The sequence below is a fragment of the Vidua macroura genome, chromosome 5 (genome assembly GCF_024509145.1).
Source record: "Vidua macroura isolate BioBank_ID:100142 chromosome 5, ASM2450914v1, whole genome shotgun sequence".
NCBI classification, from domain to species: Eukaryota; Metazoa; Chordata; class Aves; order Passeriformes; family Viduidae; genus Vidua; species Vidua macroura.
The window spans coordinates 29,163,086-29,189,285 of record NC_071575.1 but is presented as its reverse complement, the minus strand read 5'-3'; the positions used below and the strand labels follow the sequence as shown (position 1 = coordinate 29,189,285).

General features: G+C 40.4%; 2 protein-coding genes across 4 annotated transcripts in view; one reads left to right on the top strand and one right to left on the bottom strand.

The window, feature by feature from the left end:
• Nucleotides 1-5,738, bottom strand: part of RAD51AP1 (RAD51 associated protein 1) — a 7,852-nt gene extending 2,114 nt beyond the window's left edge. Inside the window, exons 1-7 of one of the 2 annotated variants that reach the window (XM_053976988.1) lie at nucleotides 5,634-5,738; nucleotides 3,636-3,685; nucleotides 3,260-3,383; nucleotides 2,507-2,616; nucleotides 2,113-2,190; nucleotides 1,503-1,652; nucleotides 721-867 (exon numbers count right to left, since the gene is read on the bottom strand). In XM_053976988.1, the coding sequence (XP_053832963.1) occupies nucleotides 721-867; nucleotides 1,503-1,652; nucleotides 2,113-2,190; nucleotides 2,507-2,616; nucleotides 3,260-3,383; nucleotides 3,636-3,685; nucleotides 5,634-5,653 (679 nt within the window). In that variant the 5' untranslated portion in view covers nucleotides 5,654-5,738. The remainder of the gene's footprint in view (nucleotides 1-720; nucleotides 868-1,502; nucleotides 1,653-2,112; nucleotides 2,191-2,506; nucleotides 2,617-3,259; nucleotides 3,384-3,635; nucleotides 3,686-5,633) is intronic. The other variant, XM_053976989.1, reaches the window with a different exon arrangement.
• On the top strand, nucleotides 5,726-26,200 carry C5H12orf4 (chromosome 5 C12orf4 homolog). Of its 2 annotated transcripts, XM_053976985.1 has the most exons (14): nucleotides 5,726-5,813; nucleotides 7,677-7,871; nucleotides 8,138-8,283; nucleotides 9,350-9,531; nucleotides 11,002-11,101; nucleotides 11,181-11,302; nucleotides 12,405-12,511; nucleotides 14,007-14,204; nucleotides 15,754-15,882; nucleotides 16,938-17,006; nucleotides 18,480-18,682; nucleotides 23,670-23,727; nucleotides 24,957-25,024; nucleotides 25,953-26,200. In XM_053976985.1, exons 2-14 carry the CDS (start codon nucleotides 7,694-7,696, stop codon nucleotides 26,043-26,045), a joined length of 1,653 nt encoding a protein of 550 aa, XP_053832960.1. In that variant the 5' UTR covers nucleotides 5,726-5,813; nucleotides 7,677-7,693; the 3' UTR covers nucleotides 26,046-26,200. The 2 variants fall into 2 exon arrangements, with proteins under 2 accessions (XP_053832960.1, XP_053832961.1); XM_053976986.1 differs by lacking the exon at nucleotides 16,938-17,006.

Below are 26,200 nucleotides of genomic sequence, written 5' to 3'. Positions count from 1 at the left end.
GCACTTGGAAATCACTCACCAGGGATTCCTCCCTCTGGGAGCCAGTGCAGCAGGAATGGTGCACAGGTTAATTACCCAGCCACACACTGCAGCAACACTGGGCAACTGTTCCCAGTGTCCTGGGCATTTTCAGGAACTCCACAGAGAAATACTGAACACAACTCCAATGGGGAAACATGGACTTGAGATAAAGGAGCCAAACAGAACCACATAAAAAGAAGCACAGAAAAGAAGAGCAAATATGAAGAAAAATCAAAGAATTAGGAGTCAGCAGCAGCATGCTCAAACACCTTGAGAAAATAAAGCTTTTAAGCATTTGCTTTATTAGATCAGCTAAAATACTCCAGTATTTTTTAATATTCTTTGTTTAGAACAGATAATAATTTAGTACATATCAGAAATAAAGAAAGCTCTAAATAAGAGAGAAATGGACATGAAAGGATCTTTTGATTAAGGTCTGATCCACAGTTTGGAAAACATTTTGTAAGCCCCAGGCAGATAAAGCAGTTAAGGATAATGCTGCCAATAAAACATAGATATAGCTTTTCTTCCTTTTTTTCTTTTTTGTTTTAAATCTGTCCAAAGAAAATCTCTATAAAATGTATATAAAGGGCAGGATTTTTTTCTGGAATGGTTTATTTTTTTGTTTGCTTTTAGGAGAGATTGCTAAAAGCTTAAGTCAGCTCATGTATGTGTCTATAGCTGCAGCCTCACCCATACCTGGTGGTGTCCATTTAGGCTTTTTGTCTGTGACAGGACTTGATGCATGTAGAGGCCTCCCAGCTGCTTCCAAGGGACTGGACATCATCTTCTGCCTTGGCTCAGAGTTGTGTTCCATTATCCAGGAAGGAGAAACTATAGGTGATGCTGGGATGGAAAAAAATTACTTTAGAAAGATGCTCTTTAGCAGAGAAATCTTCACTTAAGATGACGGACCACTGCACAGGAGAAATGATGAGGATGGTCCTAGACTGTCCCATCTTGAAGCAGTAAGTATTTACACAGACACCTTGCCTGTTAGGGAATGACAGACACATGGATGCAGCTTGCTCTTCCAAAAGATGACAGTCACAGGAAGGAAAGAAGAGAGGCTACTTGATTTTTAAAATAAGCTAAAACAAAGCCAACAGTGAAAGTTCCAACACCTGATACTACTCCAGAGTCACTGTTTTGACACAAACCCCAGAAAATATCTGGAAAAATGAACAGGGGATCTTTAAAAAGATGAAACTTTCCTGGACAAGGAGGGCAGAAGGAATTTCTCCTGACATACAAATGCAGAGAAGCAGTGACATTTTGCTGCTTTGGGAGTGAATAAGCTCCAGTGTGTAAATTTAGTGTGAAAGTACAAATGAGATGTCATGAGTATGAGGGGATAATGCTTCAGTAAGGGGGGAGTAAGGGGAAATGCAGTCAAAGCAGCACAAATTTCACTAAAAATCCAAACTAAAGGTAAGGCATCATGTACAAACCACATCTAAGGAGAGTGGAGAAGAACTTACTGGGTACAGACTGTGGCTCAGAATTGGGATCATGGGCTCTGTCACCACTGTCAACCACCAGTGACTTGTGATGTGTTGGAACTTTGGTTGCTGCTGTCTTTTGCCTCCTATCACCCTCAGGTGCATCATCATCCATAACCTGATTGAGACCTACAAAATAGAAAGTGATTTTATCAGCTCAAATTCACAGTAAATCTACTTTCTTCCTCTAAAATAAATTGGTATTTGAGTGCCCAGAATTCATTTTGGTGATATGAAGTTATACTGTTCAGAAACATATCACTGACTCCTGTTTTCATGTGCTTCTCATTTTATTTTCTCATTGTCAAATTTATCAACATTTACCTGTAATCAGGCTTACAAAAAAGAAGACCAAAAATTCACCAATCCCCAGGTTTGCTCATTTTAAGAGTGGGACCAAATTTTTAATGAAAGAATTGACACATCCTTCAACCTTTATTTAAGATAAAGACCCTTTTTTCCACATCAACCAAAAAAACAAAAAAAACCAAAAAAAAAACCAAAAAAAAAAAAAACCAAAAAAAAAAAAAAACAATGGAAACAGAGAAGAGATAAATGTTTTTGTGAAAAGAGTATGAGAACAACTTACCTAAAAGTTCACTGTCTACACTGCAGTTGGAAAAAGGGGGTCTCCTCTGTGTATTTTCTGACTCAATATTCTTAACTGCTTTAAGATCAGGGGAAAAAATTAAAAATATGAAATATTACTATACAAAACCACATTATAAAAAGTAAAAATAGCAAGAAATTAGAATAGCCGAAGTTTTTATCTGTCTCTAATACAAGTATATATTTGGAAAATCTTATAGAAGAGTTACTTCTCCCACAGAAAAAAAACCCAAGAACATAAGAAAACAGGCAATACTTAGAAACTCTCTCTTGTCATGAAATCTTGAAATAAAATGTAATTTTCAATCTATTTCAGTCCATCCTCAAATTCACTGCATATAAGTAAAGAGTGTTGCATGGAACTGTAAAGTAACCTTGTTCTTCTGAATTTTGCACTTCTTGGGGATTTGCAGATTTTTCTTTGACAGATAAGGCTAAGGCAACTTCCAAATCTCTTTTATAAAGTTTCTCATCCAAGGATAACCTGGAGAAAAAATGTCAGCATGTTAAATAATAAAACAATTACATGAGTGTTATAGAACTATTTCTGGCTCAGTGAACTCTTTAAAATTCAGATACTTGTGAAGAGATTAATATTTAAGTACATATTTATAGCATATTTTGTTACAAATATTTTGAAATTATTTAGACAAAACACACACTAACTTTTAAAGCACTCTATACTTTAAAGCATTATGATTGTAAACCAGTGTATGTGTGCATATATATACATATATATAAATATATGAACTATTAACTGGCATTACTATAGGAAAAAAAAGGGATTGCCTTCGCTTGAAATGCCACACCAAAATGTAATATTTAAATACAACTCTACTAATAGAAATTAGATTTCTCTTTTTCATTGACACTGACTTTGTATCTTCCTTTAAATATGTTCTTTTAGAAGGAATCAAACTTGTCTTTATATTTCTCAGGTTTAGGAGTCCCTAAAAACTCAGAACTTTTAGAGTTTGAAGGTGCATTAATACAGCTCAAAATCTATATTGCAGTCATGTATTAGTTGTTTGTCCTCAGCTGCTTAAAATTCTAAGGGAAAAGAAACCAAACCCAGATCTTCTTATTGAAATCCAGTTTTACACAAAGTTGACCACAACATTTCTAACCTCTTACTAAGTGTCTGTGTCTGTGATGGAGTCACTTCTTTGGGCTTTTTTGACTTCTCTTTTTTCTCCTTTGATTCCTTGAGCTGTGTTCTGGATTTTTTGCTTGAAGGTGCAAAGTCTTCATCTGTTGGAAAACAGCAACAAGCTCTTATGAGTTTTCCTATATTCTTAAATTTTGTCATCTTCATTGCACACTGAAAATATATCAAGATAACATTTTCTGGAAATTCATCCTCTTTTAAAAGAACACAACAACTATAACTGAACTATCCTTAAATGTATTTAAAATGAAAATTCAACAGACCCTCTTTTACATATGCTTTTATGTAAGAGGCAATGATTTCAAATTTTTGATGTACAAGAACATCCTACTTACCATCATCTTCCAAATCTCCAAACTGAGAATAATCAACAACTTTCTTGTTCCTTTGGCAAAAAAAAAAATAAAATAAAATATGCATTATCAATCCTTTCTCACTGAGCATCTTGATTTGCTAACACTTTTGTGTAGATCATGTTTTACAAGGAAAAAAAAAGCAATATATGTTCAGGTGGACAGAATAATGGATTATCCATGAGTTGGAAGGGACTCACAAGGATCATACAGTCCAGCTCCTGGCCCTGCTCAGGACACCTCAACAGTTCTACCCTGTGCATCCCTGAGAGCACTGTTCCAATACTCCTGGAGCTCTGGCAGCCTTGGGGCCATGACCATTCCCTGTTTCAGTGCTCCACCACCCTCTCGGCAAAGAACCTTTTCCTGATATCCACCCTAACCCTCCCCTGGCACAGCTCCATCTGTTCCCTGGGTCCTGTCCCTGGGCACAAAGAGCAGAGATAAATTATAACCAGTGCAACTGTACACAATGGCTTATTAGTAATAGCTTGTACAATTTTTTAAAAGACTCTACACCGACTCTGGACAATCTGTTCAGTCCTCAGTCACTGCACAGGACAGAAGTTCTGCCTCCTGCCCAGGTGGAACCTCCTGGGATCAGTCCCTGCCAGTTCCTCTGGTGCCATTGCTGGGCCTCCAGAGCACAGCCTGGGCTCTGCTCGGAGCCCTCCCTGCAGACAGGGACACCCAGGGCTGAGGGCCCCTCTCAGCTGGGGCTCCTTTTGAGGCTGGACAGCCCCAGCTCCCTCAGCCTTTCCCTGCCAGAGATGCTCCAGGCCCTAAATCGTCTCTGCATCCTCTGCTGGCCCCACTCCAGGAGCTCCCTGTCCCTCCTGTGCTGAGGAGCCCAGGACTGGACACAGCACTCCAGATGTGCCTCTCAGGGCTGGGCAAAGGGGCAGGATCACTCCCTGACCTGCTGGCAATGCTCTTCCCAGTGCACCCCAGGATTCCATTGGCCTTCCTGGCCCCCCCTGCTGGCTCATGGAAAGCCTGTTGGCCACCAGGACCCCCAGGTCCTTCTCAGCAGAGCTGCTGGCCAGCACATCACCCCCAGCCTGTGCTGGTGCATGGGACTATTCCTTCCCATGTGCAGAATACTGCACTTGCCTTTGTTGAATTTTAGACACTTCTCTGCCCATGTCTGCAAGCTGTCCAGGTCCCTCTGAAGGGCTGCACAGCATTCCAGGGTTATCGGCCAATCCCCACAGCTTTGTGTCATCTGTGAACTGCTGAGGGAACATTAAACTCTTCATCCAAATAATTGCTGAGCAATTTAAACAACACTGAGCCCAGTATTATCCCCCCCTGCAGGGCTGCATCCAGCCCTGGGCCCAGCACAAGAAGTACAGGGAGCTGTTGGAGCCAGGCCAGAGCAGGGACACCAAGGGGATCAGAGGGATGGAGCAGCTCTGCTGGGAGGAAAGGAAGGCTGAGGGAATTGGGATTGTTCAGCTGGAGAAGAGAAGGCTTTGGGGTGACCTCACTGTGGCCTTGCAATGCCTCAAGGGAACCTACAGGAAAGATGGAGACTCTTGACAAAGGCCTTCAGTGACAGGACAAGGGGGAATGGCTTCACACTGACAGAGAGCAGGTATCGATTGGGTATGAGAAGAAATTCTTCCCTGTGAGGGTGGTGAGGCCCTGGGACAGGTTGCCCAGAGAAGCTGTGGCTGCCCCATCCGTGGAAGTGTTCAAGTCCAAGCTGGATGAGGCTTGGAGCAACCTTGAATAGTGCAGGGTGTCCCTGCCCATGGCAGGGGGTTGGAACTGGATGGGCTTTAAGGTCCCTTCCAACCCAAACCAGTCTACGACAGAACCCCGGGGGACACCACTGACGCCAGGCCTCCAACACGGCCCTGTGCTACTCATCACGACCGCTCCGCTGGAAGGGAAAGGGCTAGGCCACCCTGGAATCCCGCAGAGGCCCTGAGGGGATCCGGGGAGCCCCTCGTCCCTCAGCCCCAGCACACGCACCTCCTGGCCGGCCGCGCCATCCCCGCCGCCGCCGGCGCCGCCGGGCGTGCTCGCCACAGGCGCAGCGGCGAATGTGCCGCTGCGGACGCGCAGCTGCGCTGACGGGAACGGGTAGGCGGAACATCCCGGTTCTCCCTGCCCCGCGGCCCGGTTAACCCGCGGCTGCCCGCCCGGAGCCAGGTGAGCCGGGATGGGCCGGGCTGGGCACGGACGGGAGGCTCTCAGTGCCCGCGGGCGCTGCCGCTTCCAGCGGAGGGAATGCGGACACCGGGAGCTCCCCGCGGCGGGGAGGGGGCGGCTGAGCTCCCGCAGGCCGTGTCCTCCCGGCTTTGAGCCTGCGATTTCAGGTCCTCTGGAACAGGGGGTTTGTTCCCCGCTCCCTCTCTGTAACCTTCCTCCCCACCTCCTCGCTGCATCGGGGAGCAGCAGAACGAGCGTGGTCGGGTTTGTGTTTCCCAGGATCTCCCATTGAATCCCACTTCCAGGGAGGCCGGGACACCGCCTCGCATCAATATTGGTTGTTCTGAGATGTTTGTTTTTGAGACTGACTTGTTTCCTGTCTAACACGTATGTTTGTTCACAGAAAAATCCACCCCCCCCAAAAAAAAAAACCAAAAAAACCAACAACAACAACAAAAAAACCAACCCAAAAAACAACCTAAACCCGTGAATTCTGTTGTATAATGTTTTATTTTTAGTGTTTTTCCTTCTCCTCATATTGTGGGTTTTTAGCACTGGGGAGGGTTCGGCTGAAGCTATGTGTCCAGCTTTGCAGATGATTTTCAAAACAGAGGGATGTGAATGAGCAGAGGAGCCCTGTGGAGGGTAAAAATACCAGCACAGTTATCTCAGCCTGTGTTATAAATGCATATTATATGATTGGCTTCTTGCCAATATTAAAATGAATACTATATGTGTTATGTTGGAAAGTTATGCTGTATTAATCTCTTTTAAGTAGTGTGGTAAATATACTTTTTAGGCTATAGCATACTATTAAATAGAAACTATGTGATGTAAGATACTTTTTTTAGCTCAAGAAGTAGATAAGATAACCAAGAAATTCTTCACATACAGACAACAGCAACAAGACACCAAAACTCAAGAGAAGAATTATTGCCTCCTTATTCGGACTATTCAGACTTCTTCCAGACTTATAGGAGCCAAAGAAATAGATTTACAAGATAACGGGGGAGGGGGCAGAAATTAAGCAGAGGACATCCTTTGTTTGAAAAGAATGTTTGTATCATGTATGAGATATATGAATATGCAACAGGCTATTGCTTTTAAGGGTTAATCCTTTGTTAGCGAGGTGTGTTTCTATGGCAGACTGCCAGACACCCGGATGTCAGTAATTCTTTGCTTTTTATTGTCCTTTATTGTCCTAACTCTGATTGTCCAAATTCTTATTGCTCTAATTTTTATTAATATTTTTATAGCTATTTTATTACTATTAAACGTCTAAAGTTTCAAAACAAGTGATTGGCGTTTTTCACAGCCTGAATTTTCACTCTACACAGTCCCCTTGCATCTCTTTTGGCTTATTTTTAATACAGGTTACAGAAAGACAAAATTAGCTCTTTCTAAAAATCGTTGCAAACATCTGCTCCCCCCACTCCCCAGGCCTTGCACCTGCAGAAAGGAGGAAATAAAATCTCTATGCACTCTGTAGGATTTCAGCTTTTGAGGCATCCATGACAGAAGTCAGGGTGTTTCAGTTAATTTTCTATTTATCAGGATTCCTATCTGGCCTGCTTCTGCTCTTAAGTCGGAAGATTTACTCTGTAATTTTTAAGAGCAATTACCCAAATTTATATATTGACACACTCAAATACATTTTAGAAGCATTTGATATTTTGGAAACTGCTATTTATGCTTCAGTTCCAGATGCATGTATTTGGAAGTCAAAACTGAGTGTCTATGAAAATTTGGAGGGGTTAAGTATTTTTGACTGTTAATTATTAGCAAAGCCATGGCTTTTCATTACCATTTTTTACTTCTGAGTTTACAGAAATGTAATTCTTGTTACTTTCATTTCTATTGCAGGAAACAAACTCAGAAGGATGAAGCCTAATAAAGGAAAGACTTTAACTAAAGAGAGAGACTATGTGTACAAATTCAATGCTGGAAATGAACATTTGATGCTTACCGTGCCTCTCAAATTCCCTGTGCAAGAGAATATCAGTCATTTGCATGGACGTCTGATGGTTCTGCACAACCTGCCATGCTTTATAGAAAATGGTATGAATTGATCTCTTAAATTAATCTTATGTATCCTTGTCTACAAGTATCTTACAGCTTGCTCTAAGAAACCAAAAGAACAGTGTTTTACTGGAACAGTGTTTACAAAATTGGTTTTTAAATGGCAAAACATCAGAGAAAATTACTGTCAATGCTAGCAAGTGCTAGCAAGGAAAAGGTTTTCAGGTGAAAAACTTTACTTACAGGTTTCCTGGGTGATTACCGATGTGTTCTGTTGATGGATCATTTTCTTTTTGTTGTAATAGACCTGAAGCAATCTCTTAGTAAATTTGTAGAAGAGGAAACTATAAAAGATTATGACAGAGAAGCTGAAGTGGCTCTGGAAACAGTGAAATTGGGAAAAGTAGACATCAACCAGCTGGCAGATACTTGGGCTAAAGCTTATAAGGAGGTAAGGTTAAGGCTGGAAAGTTAATATTCAAGGCCTGCTTTGTGGGAGTATGTGTGTGTGTGTGCAATCACAGTTGTAAGAATAAAATACTACACTAAAAGTCACTGCAATTCTTGCAGTTTTTTCTTTTTGTCTGAAAGTGAGCATCAAGTCTTCATCCTACAAGTCCTTAGTCAGGTTTTTCTTGAATAGAGTAAAAAGATAGAAAACGAAGAGGCAAACGGTTTGTTCATTTAACAGTTGATATTCAAACAAAAAGTAGGCATAAGGCTTATAGTGGCTTAGAATTAAAGCAAGAGGTAATGAAGTGACACTCTTATCCTAAATCTCAGTAACAGCAATTAAGGCTAGAAGGAGAAAGTGTATAGTTGAGAGATACTTTTCAGTTCATTTTTTGGGTTCATATTACTGTTTCACATTATTTAAGAAGGATAAGGCTTTAGTTGGAATAATGTCTCCAGTTTCACATGGGATCTTAAAAATAGTGGAGTGCAAAGAACTGGAGTCCTAGTGAAAAGAAAAAATTAATGACAGACCTGCAGTATCTGGAGAAAAGTTTATATGAAATGAATTTGCTTCTCATGAAATATAGAAAAATTCCATTAAAAGTTTGCAAAACTGGCATTCTTGGGGCGTTCTTTGTTCAATAAAAATAGCTTTTCTTAAATCAGTGTTGTTGATGGAATTCTTAGTGACATCAGCAGTTGGTCATCCTTACTAGCAAAGCATTTTTGTTTGCACAGCTGGTGTTCTGGGCCTTATCTAAAATTCATCAGGTGCAAATATTATTGTGGATATTGCTGTTCTTTCTGAACTGGTGTTGTGTGAAAATTGGTAATTCCTTACTGTAGTTCAAGCCTTAATGATTCTGACTTTAGTTACTTTGAAAGAGGGAGAGGAAAAAATTGAAAGCTAAAATAGAATGCAGAAAGATTAAATTAGGGAAGATAATTTATGTATGGTACAGGCTGTGTGTGGGCCCCCATGGTTTTACCCCACCATTATGAGGATCTTTATATGTTTGAAGAGGTATCTTATCCTTTAAAATCTCTTACATTTTCTTTAGACAACATTAGAACATGCCAAACCTGAAGAAACCAGTTGGGATGAAGATTTTGCAGATGTTTATCATGATCTGATCCATTCTCCAGCTTCTGAAATGCTGTTAAACCTGGAACACAATTATTTTGTTAGCATTTCAGAATTAATAAGTGAAAGGGATGTGGAACTGAAAAAGCTACGTGAAAGGTATGACTTTTTTTTATTATTTAGGTTTTTATTTCTCTTATTAAATAGGGGTACATGCCACTGCCTGTGTAAATTCATAGGACAACGTGAGTAGCTTGTATTTGTCTGTGTAAACCCAAAGTCAGATAACACTTGGCTGGCACAAGAGTATTTAGAGATCAGGCAAGGGGGAATGGCTTCAAACTGAAAGAGTGAAAATTTAGATTGGATATTAGAAAAAAAGTTCTTTACTTAGGGTGTGGTAAGGCCCTGGCAGAGGTTGCCCAGAGAAGCTGTGGCTGTCTCATCCCTAGAGGTGTCCAAGGCCAGGTTGGATGGGGCTCTGAGCAACCTGGTCAGGTGGAAGGTATCCCTGCCCATGGCAGGGGTTGGAATGAAATGAACATTCATGTCCTTTCCAGCCCAAACCATTCCATGATTCTATGATGTAATTGGGGTCAGCTACCTTATATTACTTTGGTGGCCTTCCATTATTTTCAGTGACTGAAGAGAATATAAGTTTTTATTTCCAGAAAGTGTTGAATTTGTGTAGGCACGCAGTTTGTGGTAATTGGTAGTAAGGCTGGGGCCGAGCCTCATCCCCAATGGGCTACAGCTGTGAAAAGCAAGTGAAAAATATTGAAGGTAATGAGCCATGGAGTGCCCAGGTGCACTGACCAATCACCAAAGGGAACAGAGGGCACACAGGTGCAATGCATGTAAGGTGAGGGGTATAAAAGGTTGGGCTGAAGGACACGATGAGTAGATAGCTTTCTGAAGTTATGTTATTCTGTGTGGCTGAACCTTTCTGAGATTGGATGGTAGTACTTTGTGTATTGTGGCTGTCTTGACTGTGACATATGCTATGACAAGTTTGAGTCTGGCGTTCTGGAATAAGCTTGCATAGCTGTAGGTGACTCCTTTGTCCACAAGGGGGAACACGTTGAGTGTGGATTTCTCTTTTTGTGCCAGAGTAATTTCAGTAGGTCTGGTTTAGCATTCTCAGTAGCAGTATTCCTCTTGAGCTTTGTGTGTTTAAGCTCATGTTAGACAGTGCATAATCAGTTCATGCTATGGTTTCTTCTGGACTGAATTGTACATATTTCTGGTTTGGGGGTCAGTGTTGCCAGTAAGGTGTTAGCAAGTGTTTTTGCTGCTATTGCCTCTTCCTGAGTGTGCGTGCAGAAGAAAGAGCAGTATTGTTGTAGAGCTCAGGTGTGATGTAGCTGTGTATTGACTCTACTGGAATTTATACCCCTGTTGGACTTTATCACTTCCCAATGTTGGTGGCAGCTGAGACTGTCCCAGATGAGGGTGAGTGGGGCTGTTTGCAGAGGAGCTGACTTGTGTCCCTGACCCTTAATGCCAGTTTGCCTTGTGGATTTTTGTTGCTAAATCTGTGACTGTTTGTTCTGACAGTAACAAACAACCAAGTTTGTTATTGTATCACAGCAAAAGGTGTTCTGAAATCTGTGTTTGCTTCTCTTTCAGGCAAGGAGCTGAAATGGATAAGGTGATGCAGGAGCTTGGAAAGTCACTGACTGACCAGGATGTGAATTCCTTAGCAGCTCAGCATTTTGAGTCTCAGCAGGTAACTAGAATGTGTCATGCACATAATCACCTTAAAAAGAACACCCACACCACTCAAATTATCACTGTTTTCCTGTCAGGATTTGGAGAACAAATGGACCAATGAATTAAAACAGACTACTGCTATCCAGAAGCAAGAATACCAGGAGTGGGTGATAAAGCTTCATCAGGACCTAAAGAATCCCAATAACAGCTCAGTCAGGTATTTAATTCCTCTGTGTTGCTTAATTCCAGCTGAAGTAGTTCAAAGGATTTGTATTTACATAATCTTTTAAACATGATACTATAGTCCTATTTATGATGATGTCATAATATCTATAAATAATTTGCTTAGGATAATCAAAGCATATCAAAGGCAAATAGACCATCATAAAGAAATACATATAGTTTTAGGAGTTTCTTCATTGTGTGATGTTACAACCTCTCTGTACCAGAAAGTGTTGTAATGAACTAAAGTATAGCTTGACATGAGTGGAATTTCCTCCTATTTTGCCTTTCTCTCCTATGTCTGTCTTTGACACTGTTTCACAAAGTTTTGTTACCATCTAAGCATGTTCTGGAGAATAATGGTACTTTAAAAAATGGTAACAATTGTTTGAATTAACAAGCCTCTTTTCTCTGTCTATATATATGTCACTGGACAGCTAAAAAATTGAATTTTTTAGTGTGAAATGCTTATGGAGAGAGTTCAATGAGAAGCTTTCCTCTGTTTGAGGAAATGGCAGGGAAATTTGAATTTGTAAATTGGCTGGGATCCTTATTCTCTATCACATCCAGACAGTTGAATTTAGGGAAAATATTGAAACCTTAAATTATTAAAATATTTTTAATATTAAATTATTAAATCTGAAGTGTTTCTGGGTAGTTTGAACACTGTGGAACATTTGATAAGGTGTTTTTTAATCTCCCATTTTGGGTGGGAAGAAGAAAATAAATGCTTTATTTAATAACTTCATAAATAATGTTCTAGCTGCTGTAAACAGGCTGAGGAGAATTCATTTTGTTTTCCTTTTATTCCTACATTTTTACTATGTTATAACTAGGTATTGTGACTTATTTTTATTTCTCAGTCTTGGACTGCTTTACAAGTGGGCCAAGTAATGTAAACCAAGTAATGCAGTGGAGTCTCCTCTTCTTGCTGCTAGGAAGGTCAAGGTGAAGCCTCACTAGTGGAGCTCATGCTCATAGGTTTGGTCTCCTGGTTTCCACAGACCAGCTGAGAAAACTTGAGATAGCTTTCCCAAAGTTGTTGGTCTTGAATAAAAGCTAGGATTAACTTTTTGGTACTTTTATCATTATTTTAGTGATGAAATTAAAGTTCAGCCCAGCCAGCTGAGGGAATCTGTGGAAGGAAATGGGAGAATCTATGAAGAGCAAAGGCTGTTAGAAGAAAGCTTTACTATTCACTTAGGTAAGTGGAATAAACCAAGTAACGGCTGGTAATAATAAATAATGTATCCAAGGTGTGTATTATACATTATTTAACTCCCAATGTGCATAATCCATAGTTTGGAGTTGTTTTGTGTTATTTACACATGTAAGAGAACAGTGTAAACTGTATCAAGCAATGTCTGAAATAGGTGGAAATCTGAATGGAAGACATTCTAGGAGCAAATTTTCTTCCATTTTGGTTGGGTGACTCATGTGTTAAAGCAGAGCAACAGCAAAATGTATTACCTAAAAATGAAGCTTTGACTTTTCTTACTTTTGGTAGAAAAATGTATTTATGAAATTCATTTCCTGTGATCAGTTGACAGCAGAATAGATACTTGCAATTTGTATTTTTGTTGGTGCAGTAGAGTCTTCTTGAGCTGTTTTGACCAGGTTATGTTGTGTAGGAGTAGTTTAGGTCACTTAAAAAATCACAAGCAAAGGCATCAGCCAAAGCAGTTTTGATACAAATTTGTAAAAGAGCAAAAACATTCAAAGGCAAGATAAAACACAGGAAAATTGGTTTATAACCACATTGAAAATTATTTAGGTGGAGATAGGCAGCAGCAATCCTCCCAGTATCACAAACTTGAGAATTTGCAAGCTCTGAGAGGCATCTCTGTCAGAGGGAGATCTGGTGCAGCCTCCTGTGGTGCAGGAAAGCTCCAAGAACATCCCTTAGGACCACTGTCCATTGGCTCGTAAGATGATTGCCTTGAGTCATTTGGAGAATGTTCATCCTCAGGTTGAATTGCTGGAGTTTCCAAACTCCAGCAGCAATGGTGCTGTTCTCCTTGGGCCATGGGTCAGGTAGGGAATGTTTACAGGCTGGCAGGAGCTGACTGATGATCCCTTCCCCTCCATGCAGCTCCCACTTCAGCCATGCAGCAATTCCTGGGATGGCCAAGGGATGCCTCAGCACCCAGCCCATTGCACAAGTGCTAAGGCCTAGCAGGAGTTCCTGAGCTTGTCAAGTGGTTCTAGGGAGGGGTACACCACCACACATCAGTATTTCATCCCGAGCCCTGCAGTATTCCTCAAGAAGAATTTCTTCACAGGAAGGGTTGGAAAGGGCTGCCCAGGGAGGTTTGGAGTCCCCATCCCTGGATGTATCCAAGGAATGCCTGGATGTGACACTCAGTGCTCTGGGCTGGTGATAAGGTGGGATTGGGCACAGGTTGGACTTCTTTTTAGAAGTATTTTCCAAGCTTAATAATTGTGATTCTGCAGTGGGAACAAGGCTCATTTCAGGCATGGACAAGCCACACTTTGTGAAAACACTGAATTTTTATTGCTACTTTGCAGATTGCTGATGTATCTTTGAAACTGAGTGTGTGGCCAAGAACTTCCTCTGGGTGTAATTGGTTACAGCTCCCTTCCAGATCTTTAGGGAGAAGCACTTTGTGCCCTTGCATTTCAATCCCAGTCCTGAGTTTAGTCTTCCCCTGGGATTAAGCCACATGTGCTCTGTGCAGGAGCTCAGCTGAAGACCATGCACAACCTGAGGCTGCTGAGAGCTGATATGTTGGATTTCTGCAAACACAAGCGCAATCACCGCAGTGGGGTGAAGCTGCATAGGCTGCAGACTGCGATGTCCCTCTACTCAACTTCCCTCTGTGGCCTGGTGTTACTGGTGGATAACAGGATCAGCTCATATAGTGGAATCAAAAGAGGTGAGCCTTCTAGTGGGAGGTATCATGTCAGGGAAAATGAATAAAATAATAAATTAGAATAAAATCTTGCTGTCTTTTCTCACAGAAAAACATTCTTTGTAAAATTAAAATTCAGTGGAGGCACTCATGTTTTGCATGTGGTATTGCAGAAGGGTAACAAATGCACTAAGAGATATGGATGAGGATGGGGGATAGTGTTGTGCTGTTATCTCTCATCTCTTCCCTACATTTTGTGTCTGAGTAACAAACCAGTATTGCAGAGGACCTTTCAATATTGATTTAGATAAATTTATTATAGGAGTTTCTAACTCTTTAATACTAGATTATCACACTGAAACCTATTTGTAAAAATGAAAAAGAAATATGCTCAGATTTTAAAGTGATAGGTAAATGGATAAAAATACCATGTCCTTTTGATACTGTGAATTCCTGTTAAAAATGAACAATAGGAATATGGCTTCCCTACTCCTGAAGAATTTGATTAATAACCATTTTAAGCTTCTGTCTTTTGAGTAAGTGGGCACTGTGATGGTGTTTTCTATGAAGGTTAACCAAAGAAACTTCTGTTTATTCCTCCTTGACTTTTGCACTTCTGTCTTGAAGTTTAATACTAAAATTACTTGCAGGCACAGAGTTTGTGATAATTGGGAGTGGGGCTGGGGCCGAGCCTCATCCCCAATGAGTACAGCTGTGCAGGACAGGTGAATGATACTGAAGATAATGAGCCATGGAGTGCTCAGGTGCACTGACCAACCACCAAAGGGAACAGAGGGCACACAGGTGCAATGCATGAACATGAGGGATATAAAAGGTTGGGCTAAAGAACAAGAAGGGTGGATGTTTGCAGCCTTCTGAAGTGATCTGGTGTTATTCTGTATGGGCTAATGCTTAAAGCCTTTGGAAATTGTATGGTGATACTGTGTGTTATGGCTGTCTCAACTGTGACATATGCTGCAACAGATATGCTTAGAATGTCTTTTTTTTACTATCTTGTCATTACTCTTGCATGCCATAAAAAAATGCACAGTGGTGCTTGATATTGCCTGGAAACAGTTGGAATCGGGCTTGTAGCAAGAAGGAGAGGGAAGTGTACCAGGAAAAACTGCAATTCCATTTGTTGATTGGTGTTGATGGTTTCCAAGTAGTTTAATTGTAACAGTATTATTTTGTACTTGTATTTATCTTGCAGGTGCTTTTTTAACAGTTCAAATAGTTAAATGAATAACAAAAGGAGAATATCTGGTTTTATGCTAAATTTTAGGTGATGAGAGAAGACAAATTTAAATAATGCCATTAAACACAAAATTGCATCTTATAACCACCAACTAGATCTGGCAGCCACAGTAGAGGGGAAAGTATCAGACCATGTCACAATCTGTCAAATGTAATCCTCAATAAATTTTGGAAGAGGAGTCCAGTCCAGTAGGGCTTTATCTGCTTTTGGAGAGCTTGCCTTTATAGCTGGATTTAGTTGATCAGTAGAGTAGAATTACATAAGGTTACTGAGCACAACCTCAGGACATGCATTTCAATCTTATTTTTTTCCTAGATTTCGCAACTGTTTGCCAAGAATGCACGGATTTCCATTTTCCTGGAATCCAAGAACAACTTGAAATTGTCCAGAAGGTTGTACTTAAGGCCAGAGCACAGCGTGGCAGCAAGACAAAGAGACACCATGGTCAGTGACAACCAAAATTACCCTCCTTGAAATAGAACAGTGGTCAGCAGGATGTTTATGGGCAGGGCAGTCTCGATGCCACTCTTCTGCAGTTATTTCATCTGGAAAATGGAATGTTTGGGTTCATCAAGAAACTCTGTGTGAAATTCACAGAGAATGTGATGTTTGGGTGGTGTCTTTGCTGGTCTTTTAAAATGAATCAACTTATAAAAGTCACATTTTAACAGCATGGGAAGTACATCAGGCCATTCTGCTTTCCTAAACTGCCTGTAGCAGCACAAATTTTATCTGTTTTTGCCTTTTTATTGCCATTTACATTTAAATCTTTAAAAATTGCAGAAAAAGGAGTTTGACTCTTCCCCCTTCCTTTAAAGTGAATGTTGAAAACCAAATAACAAATTGACTTAATGTGTATTGAGCTTTCTTGAGCTGACCAAAGCTTGGGGAATGGATTTCCTTACGCTTGTGTTTGCAAATGGCTGTGAAATGCTCTGGCTGCATGGTATTAAGGCAGTGCAATTGTACATCATGTAGCTTTGCTTTCCCTCCAAAGAGCTACTTATGTGATTTAAATGCATCAGGAACATGAATAAATATGAGTACTCAGAAAAACAAGTTCCCTTCAGAACCTGTGTATTGCTGCATCTCAAGGGAAATGGTGAAAGCTGGTTTTATGCTGCTGATTTATGTAAATCTCTTAGGAACAAATTAGTTTTAATTTATTACATTATTAAAAAAGTAATAGCAAGATAATACGTGGTTGTGGGGGCAATTTCCAAAGTTTCACATTATGTCTGAGAATATTGTTTCCTTTTGTCCAAATGAAGCAATATCATGGGATGGTAAGAAAGAAGGGCAGTGATTTGAGGTAGGATTCTGTTTGGTGTGTGTTGAAGACAGCAAATACACTTCTACCCATCCCCCTTGCATTTTGGGGACTTTATGGTAACTTCATGGCCAAAATTCAAGCCAAATATCAGTACATAAACATTTTCATGGCCAAGTATAATTAATAGAGGATATGATTAATATTTGTTCGGTGTGTTCATACACAGAAAACAAAATCAGTGGGAATGAAGATAAATTGATGAATATCGAACGAAACCAGTCGAACATTTTGCCGGGTAAGTTGTGTGGCATTGATCCCCTCTTCCTGAAGCAAATTGTGTTTTATACATCCACACTCTTAGCTCTAAAGTCGGAACATAAATTATAAACTGAACCCAAGCTGACATCAATCAGAAGCATGTTCCTGTGGCCGAGGCAGAGAACTGGGTGTCAGGACATCTGGTTTCTATTCCCAGCTTTGCCACTGCATCACATGGCATGGGGCAAATCGCTTCTTCTTTGCCTAAAATTTCCTTTTGGAATTTGAGGGTAAAAAAACTTTGAGCATCTTGGGGGAAAAGTGAAACTTCAATACTAGCAGCTAGTATTGAAAATGGCTATATGTATATCACTGCTGTGGTACAGAAAAGCTTTTTTTGTGTGGATTTTTTAACTTTGAGAATTCATTCTCTCAGGGAAAGTATCTTCTATGTATACTGTGATGTTTAGTAAGGAAAGCTGCTGTGGAATCTGAGGATATATATGCAGTTGGAGGAGGGAGGAATTAAGTCCATACAACCCATGGAGAGAGGGCTTATTAAAATTGATTTCATGACTGTCTTAAATATTTTTAGTGGGAGTGGATTATAAACTAACTTGGACCAGATAAATCCAGGTGTCTTGCAGCAGTGGCCTGTGTTACTGCTACTAGATGGTCACTGCTGGGGATTCCTGCCTCTTTAACACTCATCCAGAAGGAGTACAGACCCGTTCTGCAGCTGTTCCAATTCAAAGAAAGGATCTTAACTTCAGTGGCCAGTGGGAATAGGTTTGAAGGAAGATGTTTATTTGTTGACTGAAACAGTGGGGGCATTGCACACTTGTTTTTCCCTTGACTGTACTGTAGACTATAGATCTCCAGTGCAAATGAATGATGGAGAGACCTGGATTTCACTGCTTCTTACCTTTGATAAATGAATACTAAGTCTAAAAATACCCCCAACATGATGTCTTGGTTACTTTTTTCAAACAACTCTGTAAATCACCTTCCCACTACTCTGAATTATTTTAAATTCTAATGGTCACCGATCCCTTTGTGTTCCAGTGCTATATCTCAGTTGTTACATAACCCACTATCTTTTTCCACAGGCTCTGTGCATCCTTCCTTTGAACCCATCCTTTTTTGGCCTTTCCGCCTCCCACATCTGTCTGCAATTCCGTGCTTGCTTTGTGTATTTTGACTATTGCACCGCCTCTGGGTTTGTTTTTCTGTTTTGTGCTATATAGAGATCATATCCTGTACTGGCACTGTTATGGTTTATTACACCATGTGACCATGATGCCAGTGGAACCCATTAAAGCAGTGGAGAGAGTGTGGGATAGATGTAAAACAGTGAGAGTCCAAGAAATTTTAGATCTCCTGTGTATATCCTCATCTCTGCTGTCTATTTGTATTTGCCTCATATCTTTCTTATACTTCCAAACATTTGGATTTCAGATACAGATCAGTACTATGATTTCTTACCTTCCTGGTTTGCCTTATTGTGCAGGAGAGTTCTACATCACAAGGCACTCAAACCTCTCAGAAATCCATGTTGCCTTTCACCTGTGTGTGGATGACAATGTCAGGTCTGTGAATGTGACCGCCCGGGACCCAGCCATCATGGGGCTCAGGAACATCCTCAAGGTGTGCTGCACACACGACATCACCACCATCAGCATTCCCCTCCTGCTGGTGCATGAAATGTCAGAAGTAAGTAAATGGAAACATTTGGGCTGGTTTTATATCCTTGTTTTTTTGCAAAAGATGTATTTCGTGCTGATTTAGGCCAAATGGGGTGGTTTTTCTCACTCACAGGCTTCTGCCACACCACATGGCACTTGTATCTATATGGTGACCCAAATTAAGGAGCTAGACCAATTAAAAACATCTCAGCCAGCTGAATCACTTGAAGTTTTTATTTCCACTCCTCCTTTTGGACAATTCACTTCCTGAATCCAGCTCACTGCAGTTGTACAAGTATTAATAAAAGATGGGACTACAAAACTGGAAGCTCTTGCTTAGAAACTCTACCTTCAGAATTACCGATGCAGTAGTGTGATACTCAATCCCCACTTCTAATTATCATTAGCTGTAAAACATTAAAACTTAAGTTTTAGGATTAGCAGAACTGGCAAAGCTTGGCTTAGTTCTGTAAATCTAAACACCACCTTTACCTTCTGTAAGTCTTCTACCACCTCAGCCCTACACAGGAGCAACCAAATTTCTCCTTCACTATGAACTCTCTCCTCCTCCACTGCGTAATTTCTGTCCCTGTTTCTTCTCTAAGTTCCCTCAAATACTGGTTTGGCAAGAGGCAGCATATTGCTGATGCTCTTTGTGTTCCTACTTACTGTGCTGAGTCTTGTATTTTCCTCTGTAGTGGGACTCTGATGTAGGGCTTGTCTCTCAATCAGCTATATAACATTTCTCAGTGCACAGCAATTTAAAACTCTTGGCAGCCTCTTTTCTCTGTCACACCTGGCTCACAGAGAAGAAAAGGGGTGGGGAGGCAGGGAGTATAGCCATATGCCTCCTACCCTGAAGAGCTGGAAAGTCTATAAACCTAAAGAAATGAGAAAAGGAAGATAATTCTATCATTCATGTAAGGATATCAGTAATAATTACAATCTGTTGGAGAGGTTTATTTTTTAAATAACCCTTTGGTTTTTCACTTATAGATTCAATAGTTCCTTTCCTTTGTGGAAAGTGGCTGACTCACAACAAGATAAATCCTCACCAGTGGATTACCTTTACAGTGTCTGGTTTTATTACAGAATTTACTGGAACACAGAGTAGAAGTCACCCTTTTTTGCAGGATTAGGGTCTATTATCATGAGAAAGGTAAAATGACACAATAATGAAGCTTCTAAAGAATGTATTTTCATACATAAAAGTAGACTTTCAGGAACAGATAAAATTTATTTATGAAATTTTTCATCTATTACATTGAGACTTTTCTTTGGGCACAAATACAAGTAATCAATATGCAGGACAGCAGCCTGGGTCACTCATGGGACCCAGTTGCTGTGTTTCAGAAATTTATTAAATATATTGACCTTTTTCTTAATCAAGGTGCCACCTGATTATATTCTTGTGGGTTTTGTTTCCTTTAAACCTGGTTAGTTTTAGCTTCTGTCTGCATATCTGTATTTTAAATGACAAATAAAGCACAGGACCAAGTGTTCAACATGCCTTTAGATGTTAAACTGAAGAATTGTCTCCTTGTCTAGTGCTGGATTCTTAAAAGATTCTGGTAAAACAATTTACCTTTTGTATTAAGCTGTGAGTCTTAGCAGAGTAAGCAGAAGGTGAGCTGGATGGTAAGTGTGTGTTTAGGCACAACTGCTTTGTATGACTTGCATTAGCAGCTTGCTTATTACAGTGCTTGGCAGCTGGCTGACCTGATTTGAAACACACAAATCTGTAACTCCTTGTTGAGGGAAAAGTGAGTAATGACAGATTTCTGAAAGTTACCCTGAACTCGGTGCCTTTGGCAGCTGCAATTCTGACTCTGCATTTACCACCTACAGAAGAACATTTTTGTGAGGTAGTTAACCAGGAGCCCAGCTGCAGACCTGTTTCCATGCTTCCCTAGGACAGGCATTCATTAGCAGTGTTCTCTCTGCTTTTTCCAAAGGTTTTCTTCTAATGCAGTTGGAAGAGTGGTGTTTATAGCCTCACAAAAGTAATTACAGTATCACAGACTGCTTTGGGTTGGAAGGGACCTTAAGCTCATCCTGTCCCATCACCTGCCATGGGCAGGGACACCTTCCACTATCCCAGGTTGTTCCAAGCCCCATCCAACCTTTTCTGGAATATTTCCAAGGATGGAGCAGCCACAGCTTCTCTGGGCAACCTGTCCCAGGGCCTCACCACCCTCACAGGGAAGAATTTCTTCTCATACCCAATCGATACCTGCTCTCTGTCAGTTTAACTGTATTGATCTCAGTGAAGCCATTAGATTTCATTGTTATTTCTATAGGAAAAAAATCAAGACTTTGGTTTTCCTTTGTTTTTCTTATGGCATGAACAGCCAGAACAGATCTCTCTGGTCTGATCATTAAATTAAATGAAGGAAAGGAACTGGATTTGATACCTGAGAAAGGCAAAAACAGGCAAGTTTGATTTCAGGCCAAGTGAGGTGTTACTGTCTGATCCCTGGAATCTGCTATAAACTGGGGAATGAAATGGTTCTAACAGCAAGGCATTGCTAAAAATGCCAGAGCTGGCACCCTCCCTTAGTAGCTCAACATTGCTGTTGTCCATACAGCAGCAGTGACACAAATGTGACTCTTCAGTGATCACAGTCCAGTTGTCTCCATTACCATAATTTAAGACAAAATTGTTTTTTTAAAAAGTAGAAATGAAAGGAGTGCAAGCTGTGTAACAAATATTTATGAACATATTTTATGTCCATAGAGGGGTTACTGATGGGTGCATTGAGCTCAGGTGTTTCTCATCTGTGTTTCTTACCTTTATATTTGTTCATCCAATGTTTAGGATTTGCACAGATGCACTGTGAGTTAAACATCTTGCTAATTCTTACTGAAATTACCTATTGAAATTTGGCTTGAAATATTTTTCCACATTATGTATGTGGACTTTACTGTTTTACTTACCTGATTATGACATAGTTCTGCAAAGGCCCAAGCCCTAAGCAGCCCCATGTAGTGAGCCTGTTGTAAATTAAATGAAAATAAAATCAAAAGGGTTGCAACATATCTTTCTAATCAGTGAAGCTGCTCTCCCCTCCCCCCACCCTTTTTTTCTAAATGAGAAGAAGAAATCTTAATTTGACGAAACTTAAAAAGGGTTGAAGTGTCTCTACTAGTGAAAAACACCCAAGTTCCAGGTGGGTTTTTTTTTTTAAACTTTATTGAATGCTATTATCCAAAACTCCTTCTAGGAGGTTGGCTGTTTGCTTTTTTGCTTTATGTCCTTCTCTGTATTTTGAATTGGTGCTTAGATGATACTCCATCATTTCCACACCAGAGAAAACTCCTGGTGATGTGGTGAATTCATGCAAACTTCAGTGTATGAAGATGGATTAGAATTGAATCACTGCTATGTCAGTTTCAGTTCTTGTGGCTTGCATGGAGCAACATTCTGTTATTTCCCTGAATGCCCACAAAATTTAATCTCTGTTCCTCTAAAATAGTCCAAGGAATGGTGTCATATCCTGCTGTGTTGATCAGTCTTTTTAAGGCTCAGTTCCCATCACTGATTGCTCAAGGTGCTTCTGAGAGAGAATGTTCTTCTTAGTCACTTGTTTTTTGGTAAGCCAAAGCAGTGATCAAAACCAACAATAAACCTTACTTGTGACAGAAAGCACACATGGACAGATGAGTTATAATAAACACCAAGTGTTTCCTCCAGAATGCTTACAAATTAAAAAAAAGTCAAAAAGCAGCCACAACATAAAGTACAAACCCAAACTTGTCCAACGCTGTTCTGTCTGATTAATGTGGTGTATACCCTAAAAGCAGCACATAGGGTTGCAGTGATTTACCTAAGGAAAGCTTTATGAAAACATATTTCAAACTTGCTGTTTTTAACATACAGTGTATTTTGGGGGATGGCAGGAGATCCTCCCATCTGAGGAGGAACTATGGCTTTCAGTACTTGCTTAATGAAGCCACACATTCAGTTTATCACTTGTGTTATCACTGAGCATTCTTAGATCACCTTGCCTCTCAAATAACTTTCTTTAATCCTGAAATTAGGCTTTCTGATAAGAACAGATTACACTGTGTGTTTGACATTTCAAAACAGAGACTGCCTTTAGTGAATAGAAAACTATGCAAAGCTTAAATTTGAAAGGGTACTTAGAGTGATAAATCTGTTTCCACATCTATATTCCTGTATTCAGAGTAGGAAGTGCTCATCTTCATGTTGAAGAGTACAGCAGAAACAGATGTTTTGTTCTTCCTGGGAAGTATTTGCAGTGAATCGTTCTGTCTCTGATGGAATTACATCATAATGGTGTAATTGGCTTTGTAGCATACAGCCAAAAAATGTTTCATGAACTTTAAACTAAAATGATTTAGCCCAGTGCTTGTAGCCATATCTTAAATCACTGTGGTTTTCATGTCAGATTTTGCTGTTCAACTTTAGGTAAGGATTTGCTGGCTGTTGCTATCTGAAACACCTTCATCAGATGCAGATGAACTTTCTTTGTTCTTGCTCTTAGCATAAATGCATCTTAAGAAGGAAGGGCTTTTTCCAGTTCCAGTATTAGAAAGAAGGTTTTACTGAAGGTTGTGGGTATGCCAAGAAACCTTAAACAAAATCAAGAACAGTTAGGGGTCATCATTGTGCTTTTAAGATATAGTCAGGAGCCTGCCTTTGATTTGCTGAAGTGAGAACCTGACAATTACAAGTTGAATATTAGACTTTTTCTGGAGCTCCACAGGGGAATTGAACAGCCCAGTTTCCAGTCGGTTTGACAGCATTTTTATTCAACATCTCAGCTTAAAAATGTATAATATTGTTCTGACACTCCTAGCAATAAGGAGTGGTGGTGCTTTTATGGTCACCTGAAAGGGTGTACACCTGCCTAGAATGTTCTGAAAACTAGGTTCCAAATCCTGCTTGAAAATTATGTTCTAAGGCAAAAATTTATTGCTTTTAATAATTTCCCTGCTATTCATGCTGGTTAGATTTGTGGGGCATTGAGGCTTTTTATTTCTTCATTTAGGAGATGACCATTCCATGGTGCCTGAAGAGGGCAGAGCTCGTGTTCAAGTGTGTCAAAGGTAGGGGAGTGGGGCTCCAGTGGGTTCTGGGGAGCCAGTCCAGAGCAGGGACATGAACTCATTAAAGGGCTGGATCAGCTCTGCTGGGAGGAAAGGCTGAGGGAATTGTGATTGTTCCGTCTGGACAAGAGAAGGTTTTGGGGTGACCTCAGTGTGGCCTTGCAGTGCCTGAAGGGAGCCCACAGGAAAGAGGGAGAGAGACTCTTGGCAAGGGTCTGGAGTAACAGGATAAGGGAGAATGGCTTCACAGTGTGACAGCAGGTTTAGGTTGAATATTAGGAAAAAATAGTCCTCATGACTCAGTATGGTTTTCTGTCTTTCCAAGTGGTATCTTTCTGCATTTTTTGTGCTGCACTTAAATAGTTGAACAAGTCACTTTCTTTCAACCACCTGCTTGAGGAACCTCTTCCTATAGTAATTGACCTTTAGTAGTTCACAATGGATATGTCATCCTCTTCTATTAAACAAGTATTTTTCTGAGTGTCCTTATTTGCCATGAGAGGATTCCTGTGACCTTTGGGTAGTTCATTACTTGAGCAATAAATGAGTGCTGAGCTTTTTCCCTATAGAATCATCATAGAATTGTTTGGGTTGGAAGGCACCTTAAAGATTTCAAACCCCTGCCATGGGCAGAGACACCTTCCACTATCCCAGCTTGCTCAGAGCCACATCCAGCCTGGCCTTGGACACTTCCAGGGATGGGGCAGCCACAGCTTCTCTGGGCAACCTGTGCCAAGGCCTCAGCACCCTTACAGGGAACAATTTCTTCCTCATATGCAATTTAAACCTCCTCTGTCAGTGTGAAGCCATTCCCCCTTGTCCTGTTACTCCAGGCCCTTGTCAAGGGTCTCTCTCCATCTTTCCTCTGGGCTCCCTTCAGGTTCTGTGAGGCCACAGTGAGGTCACCCCTGTTTCTCAGTGAAAGGAAGCCATGGAAAAAACTCCTGTCACACTGGAGAAACCCTCACTTCTACTGTGTATCACTGTGCTGCACAAAAGGACTGATAATTCTGTCTTCAGTGTAGGTATTCTGCAGAACTCATCTCTAGATTTTTTTCTACATTTCATTTGGATTGCCTAAGTCTGATTTAAAGGCAGTTGAGGACATCCCTAATTAAGGCAGTTCAAGTCCTACTAGTGTGTGAAAACTCCCTCACTGCCTGCTCATGCTGTAACTGCTGGGGATTATTGCACGGGTAATCCAGACAGAGTCAATGCTGTTTTTTTAGGTTTCATGATGGAAATGGCCTCGTGGGATGGAGGAATTTCTCGGACTGTACAATTCCTGGTACCACAGGTAGGTGAAACTGAAGTTATATCCAGCCTTGGAGACTGCTGGTAGAAAGTTGCATGTCAGCAGATCTAAGTTGTGATTTTTTTGCTATTGCCTGCCCCTTTTGAGTGAATTTAAATTAATCAGTCTGGTTTTGTTTCCTTGCCTATAAAAGGAGGAGTAAGGGTGGGTTTATCTTTTTGAATACCCAGTAGTATTTTCTGAGAAGAAGCTAAAATTTCAAAGTGTGAAATTCACCTTTACAAACAGTGAATCCATCACCTTTGAAAAAGGTACTTTTTTCTGTTAATTACTCTTATGGGCTAACCTTGTGTTACATAACTTGAGTTGTTTATTAGTCATATTGTCTAACAATGCGGAAAACTGCAATGCAGAAATTACTCTAGGTATTTGAAATTGGTTCTGATTTAGATTCTGAAATTACTTAATTTGGAGTTCTAGCTGGTCTTCAGATACAGGAAGATACCCAAAGATGACCAGCACAAGGTTTGCTCTAAAAAGCAGTAAAAGTAGAGTTATGTTAGAGAAGGAATAACATGTATTTCCTGACAAATTAGAAAGCTGTTGAGCAAGGAGGAAGCCACAAATAAATTCCGAAGTTGAATCTAGTCCTGAAATGTAGGGAGCAGGAGTCCTGTAGAGAATAAGTGGCACTATCCTGCTTATATTTTGGCAGAAATAATCAATCCCTGGAACCAGATCTACTGGAAATGGTTATGTGGGTATGTCACATAAATATACAGCCAGTATTTTTAGGTCAATCTTTTAAATGGATTCAGTAGAATTATAACACACAGTTTGAAAATTATTTTTGTTGTCTTCTGAACAGCAGTATTTCTCTTAAATACCAAGAAACAAAGCTGAGAGAGACTTAATTCTTCCAAACTACAAAAAAGACAAAGCTTACCTGTGTGTTTTTTTTTTTCCCCAGACAATTTCTGAGGAAATGTTTTACCAGCTGAGTAACATGCTGCCACAGATCTTCAGAGTATCCTCCACACTGACTCTGACCTCCAAGCACTGATTTCTGTGGGGCACTAACCTGTAGCCTATTGGCAGAGGATGAGATTAAGGAAGTTCTGGACTAGGATGTCTCTTTCCTGTGGACTGATGACCCCAAAGTGACATTTGCTGCAATTTCAAGAATTGTGTTGTAATAAAAGATAAATGTTGTCTGTA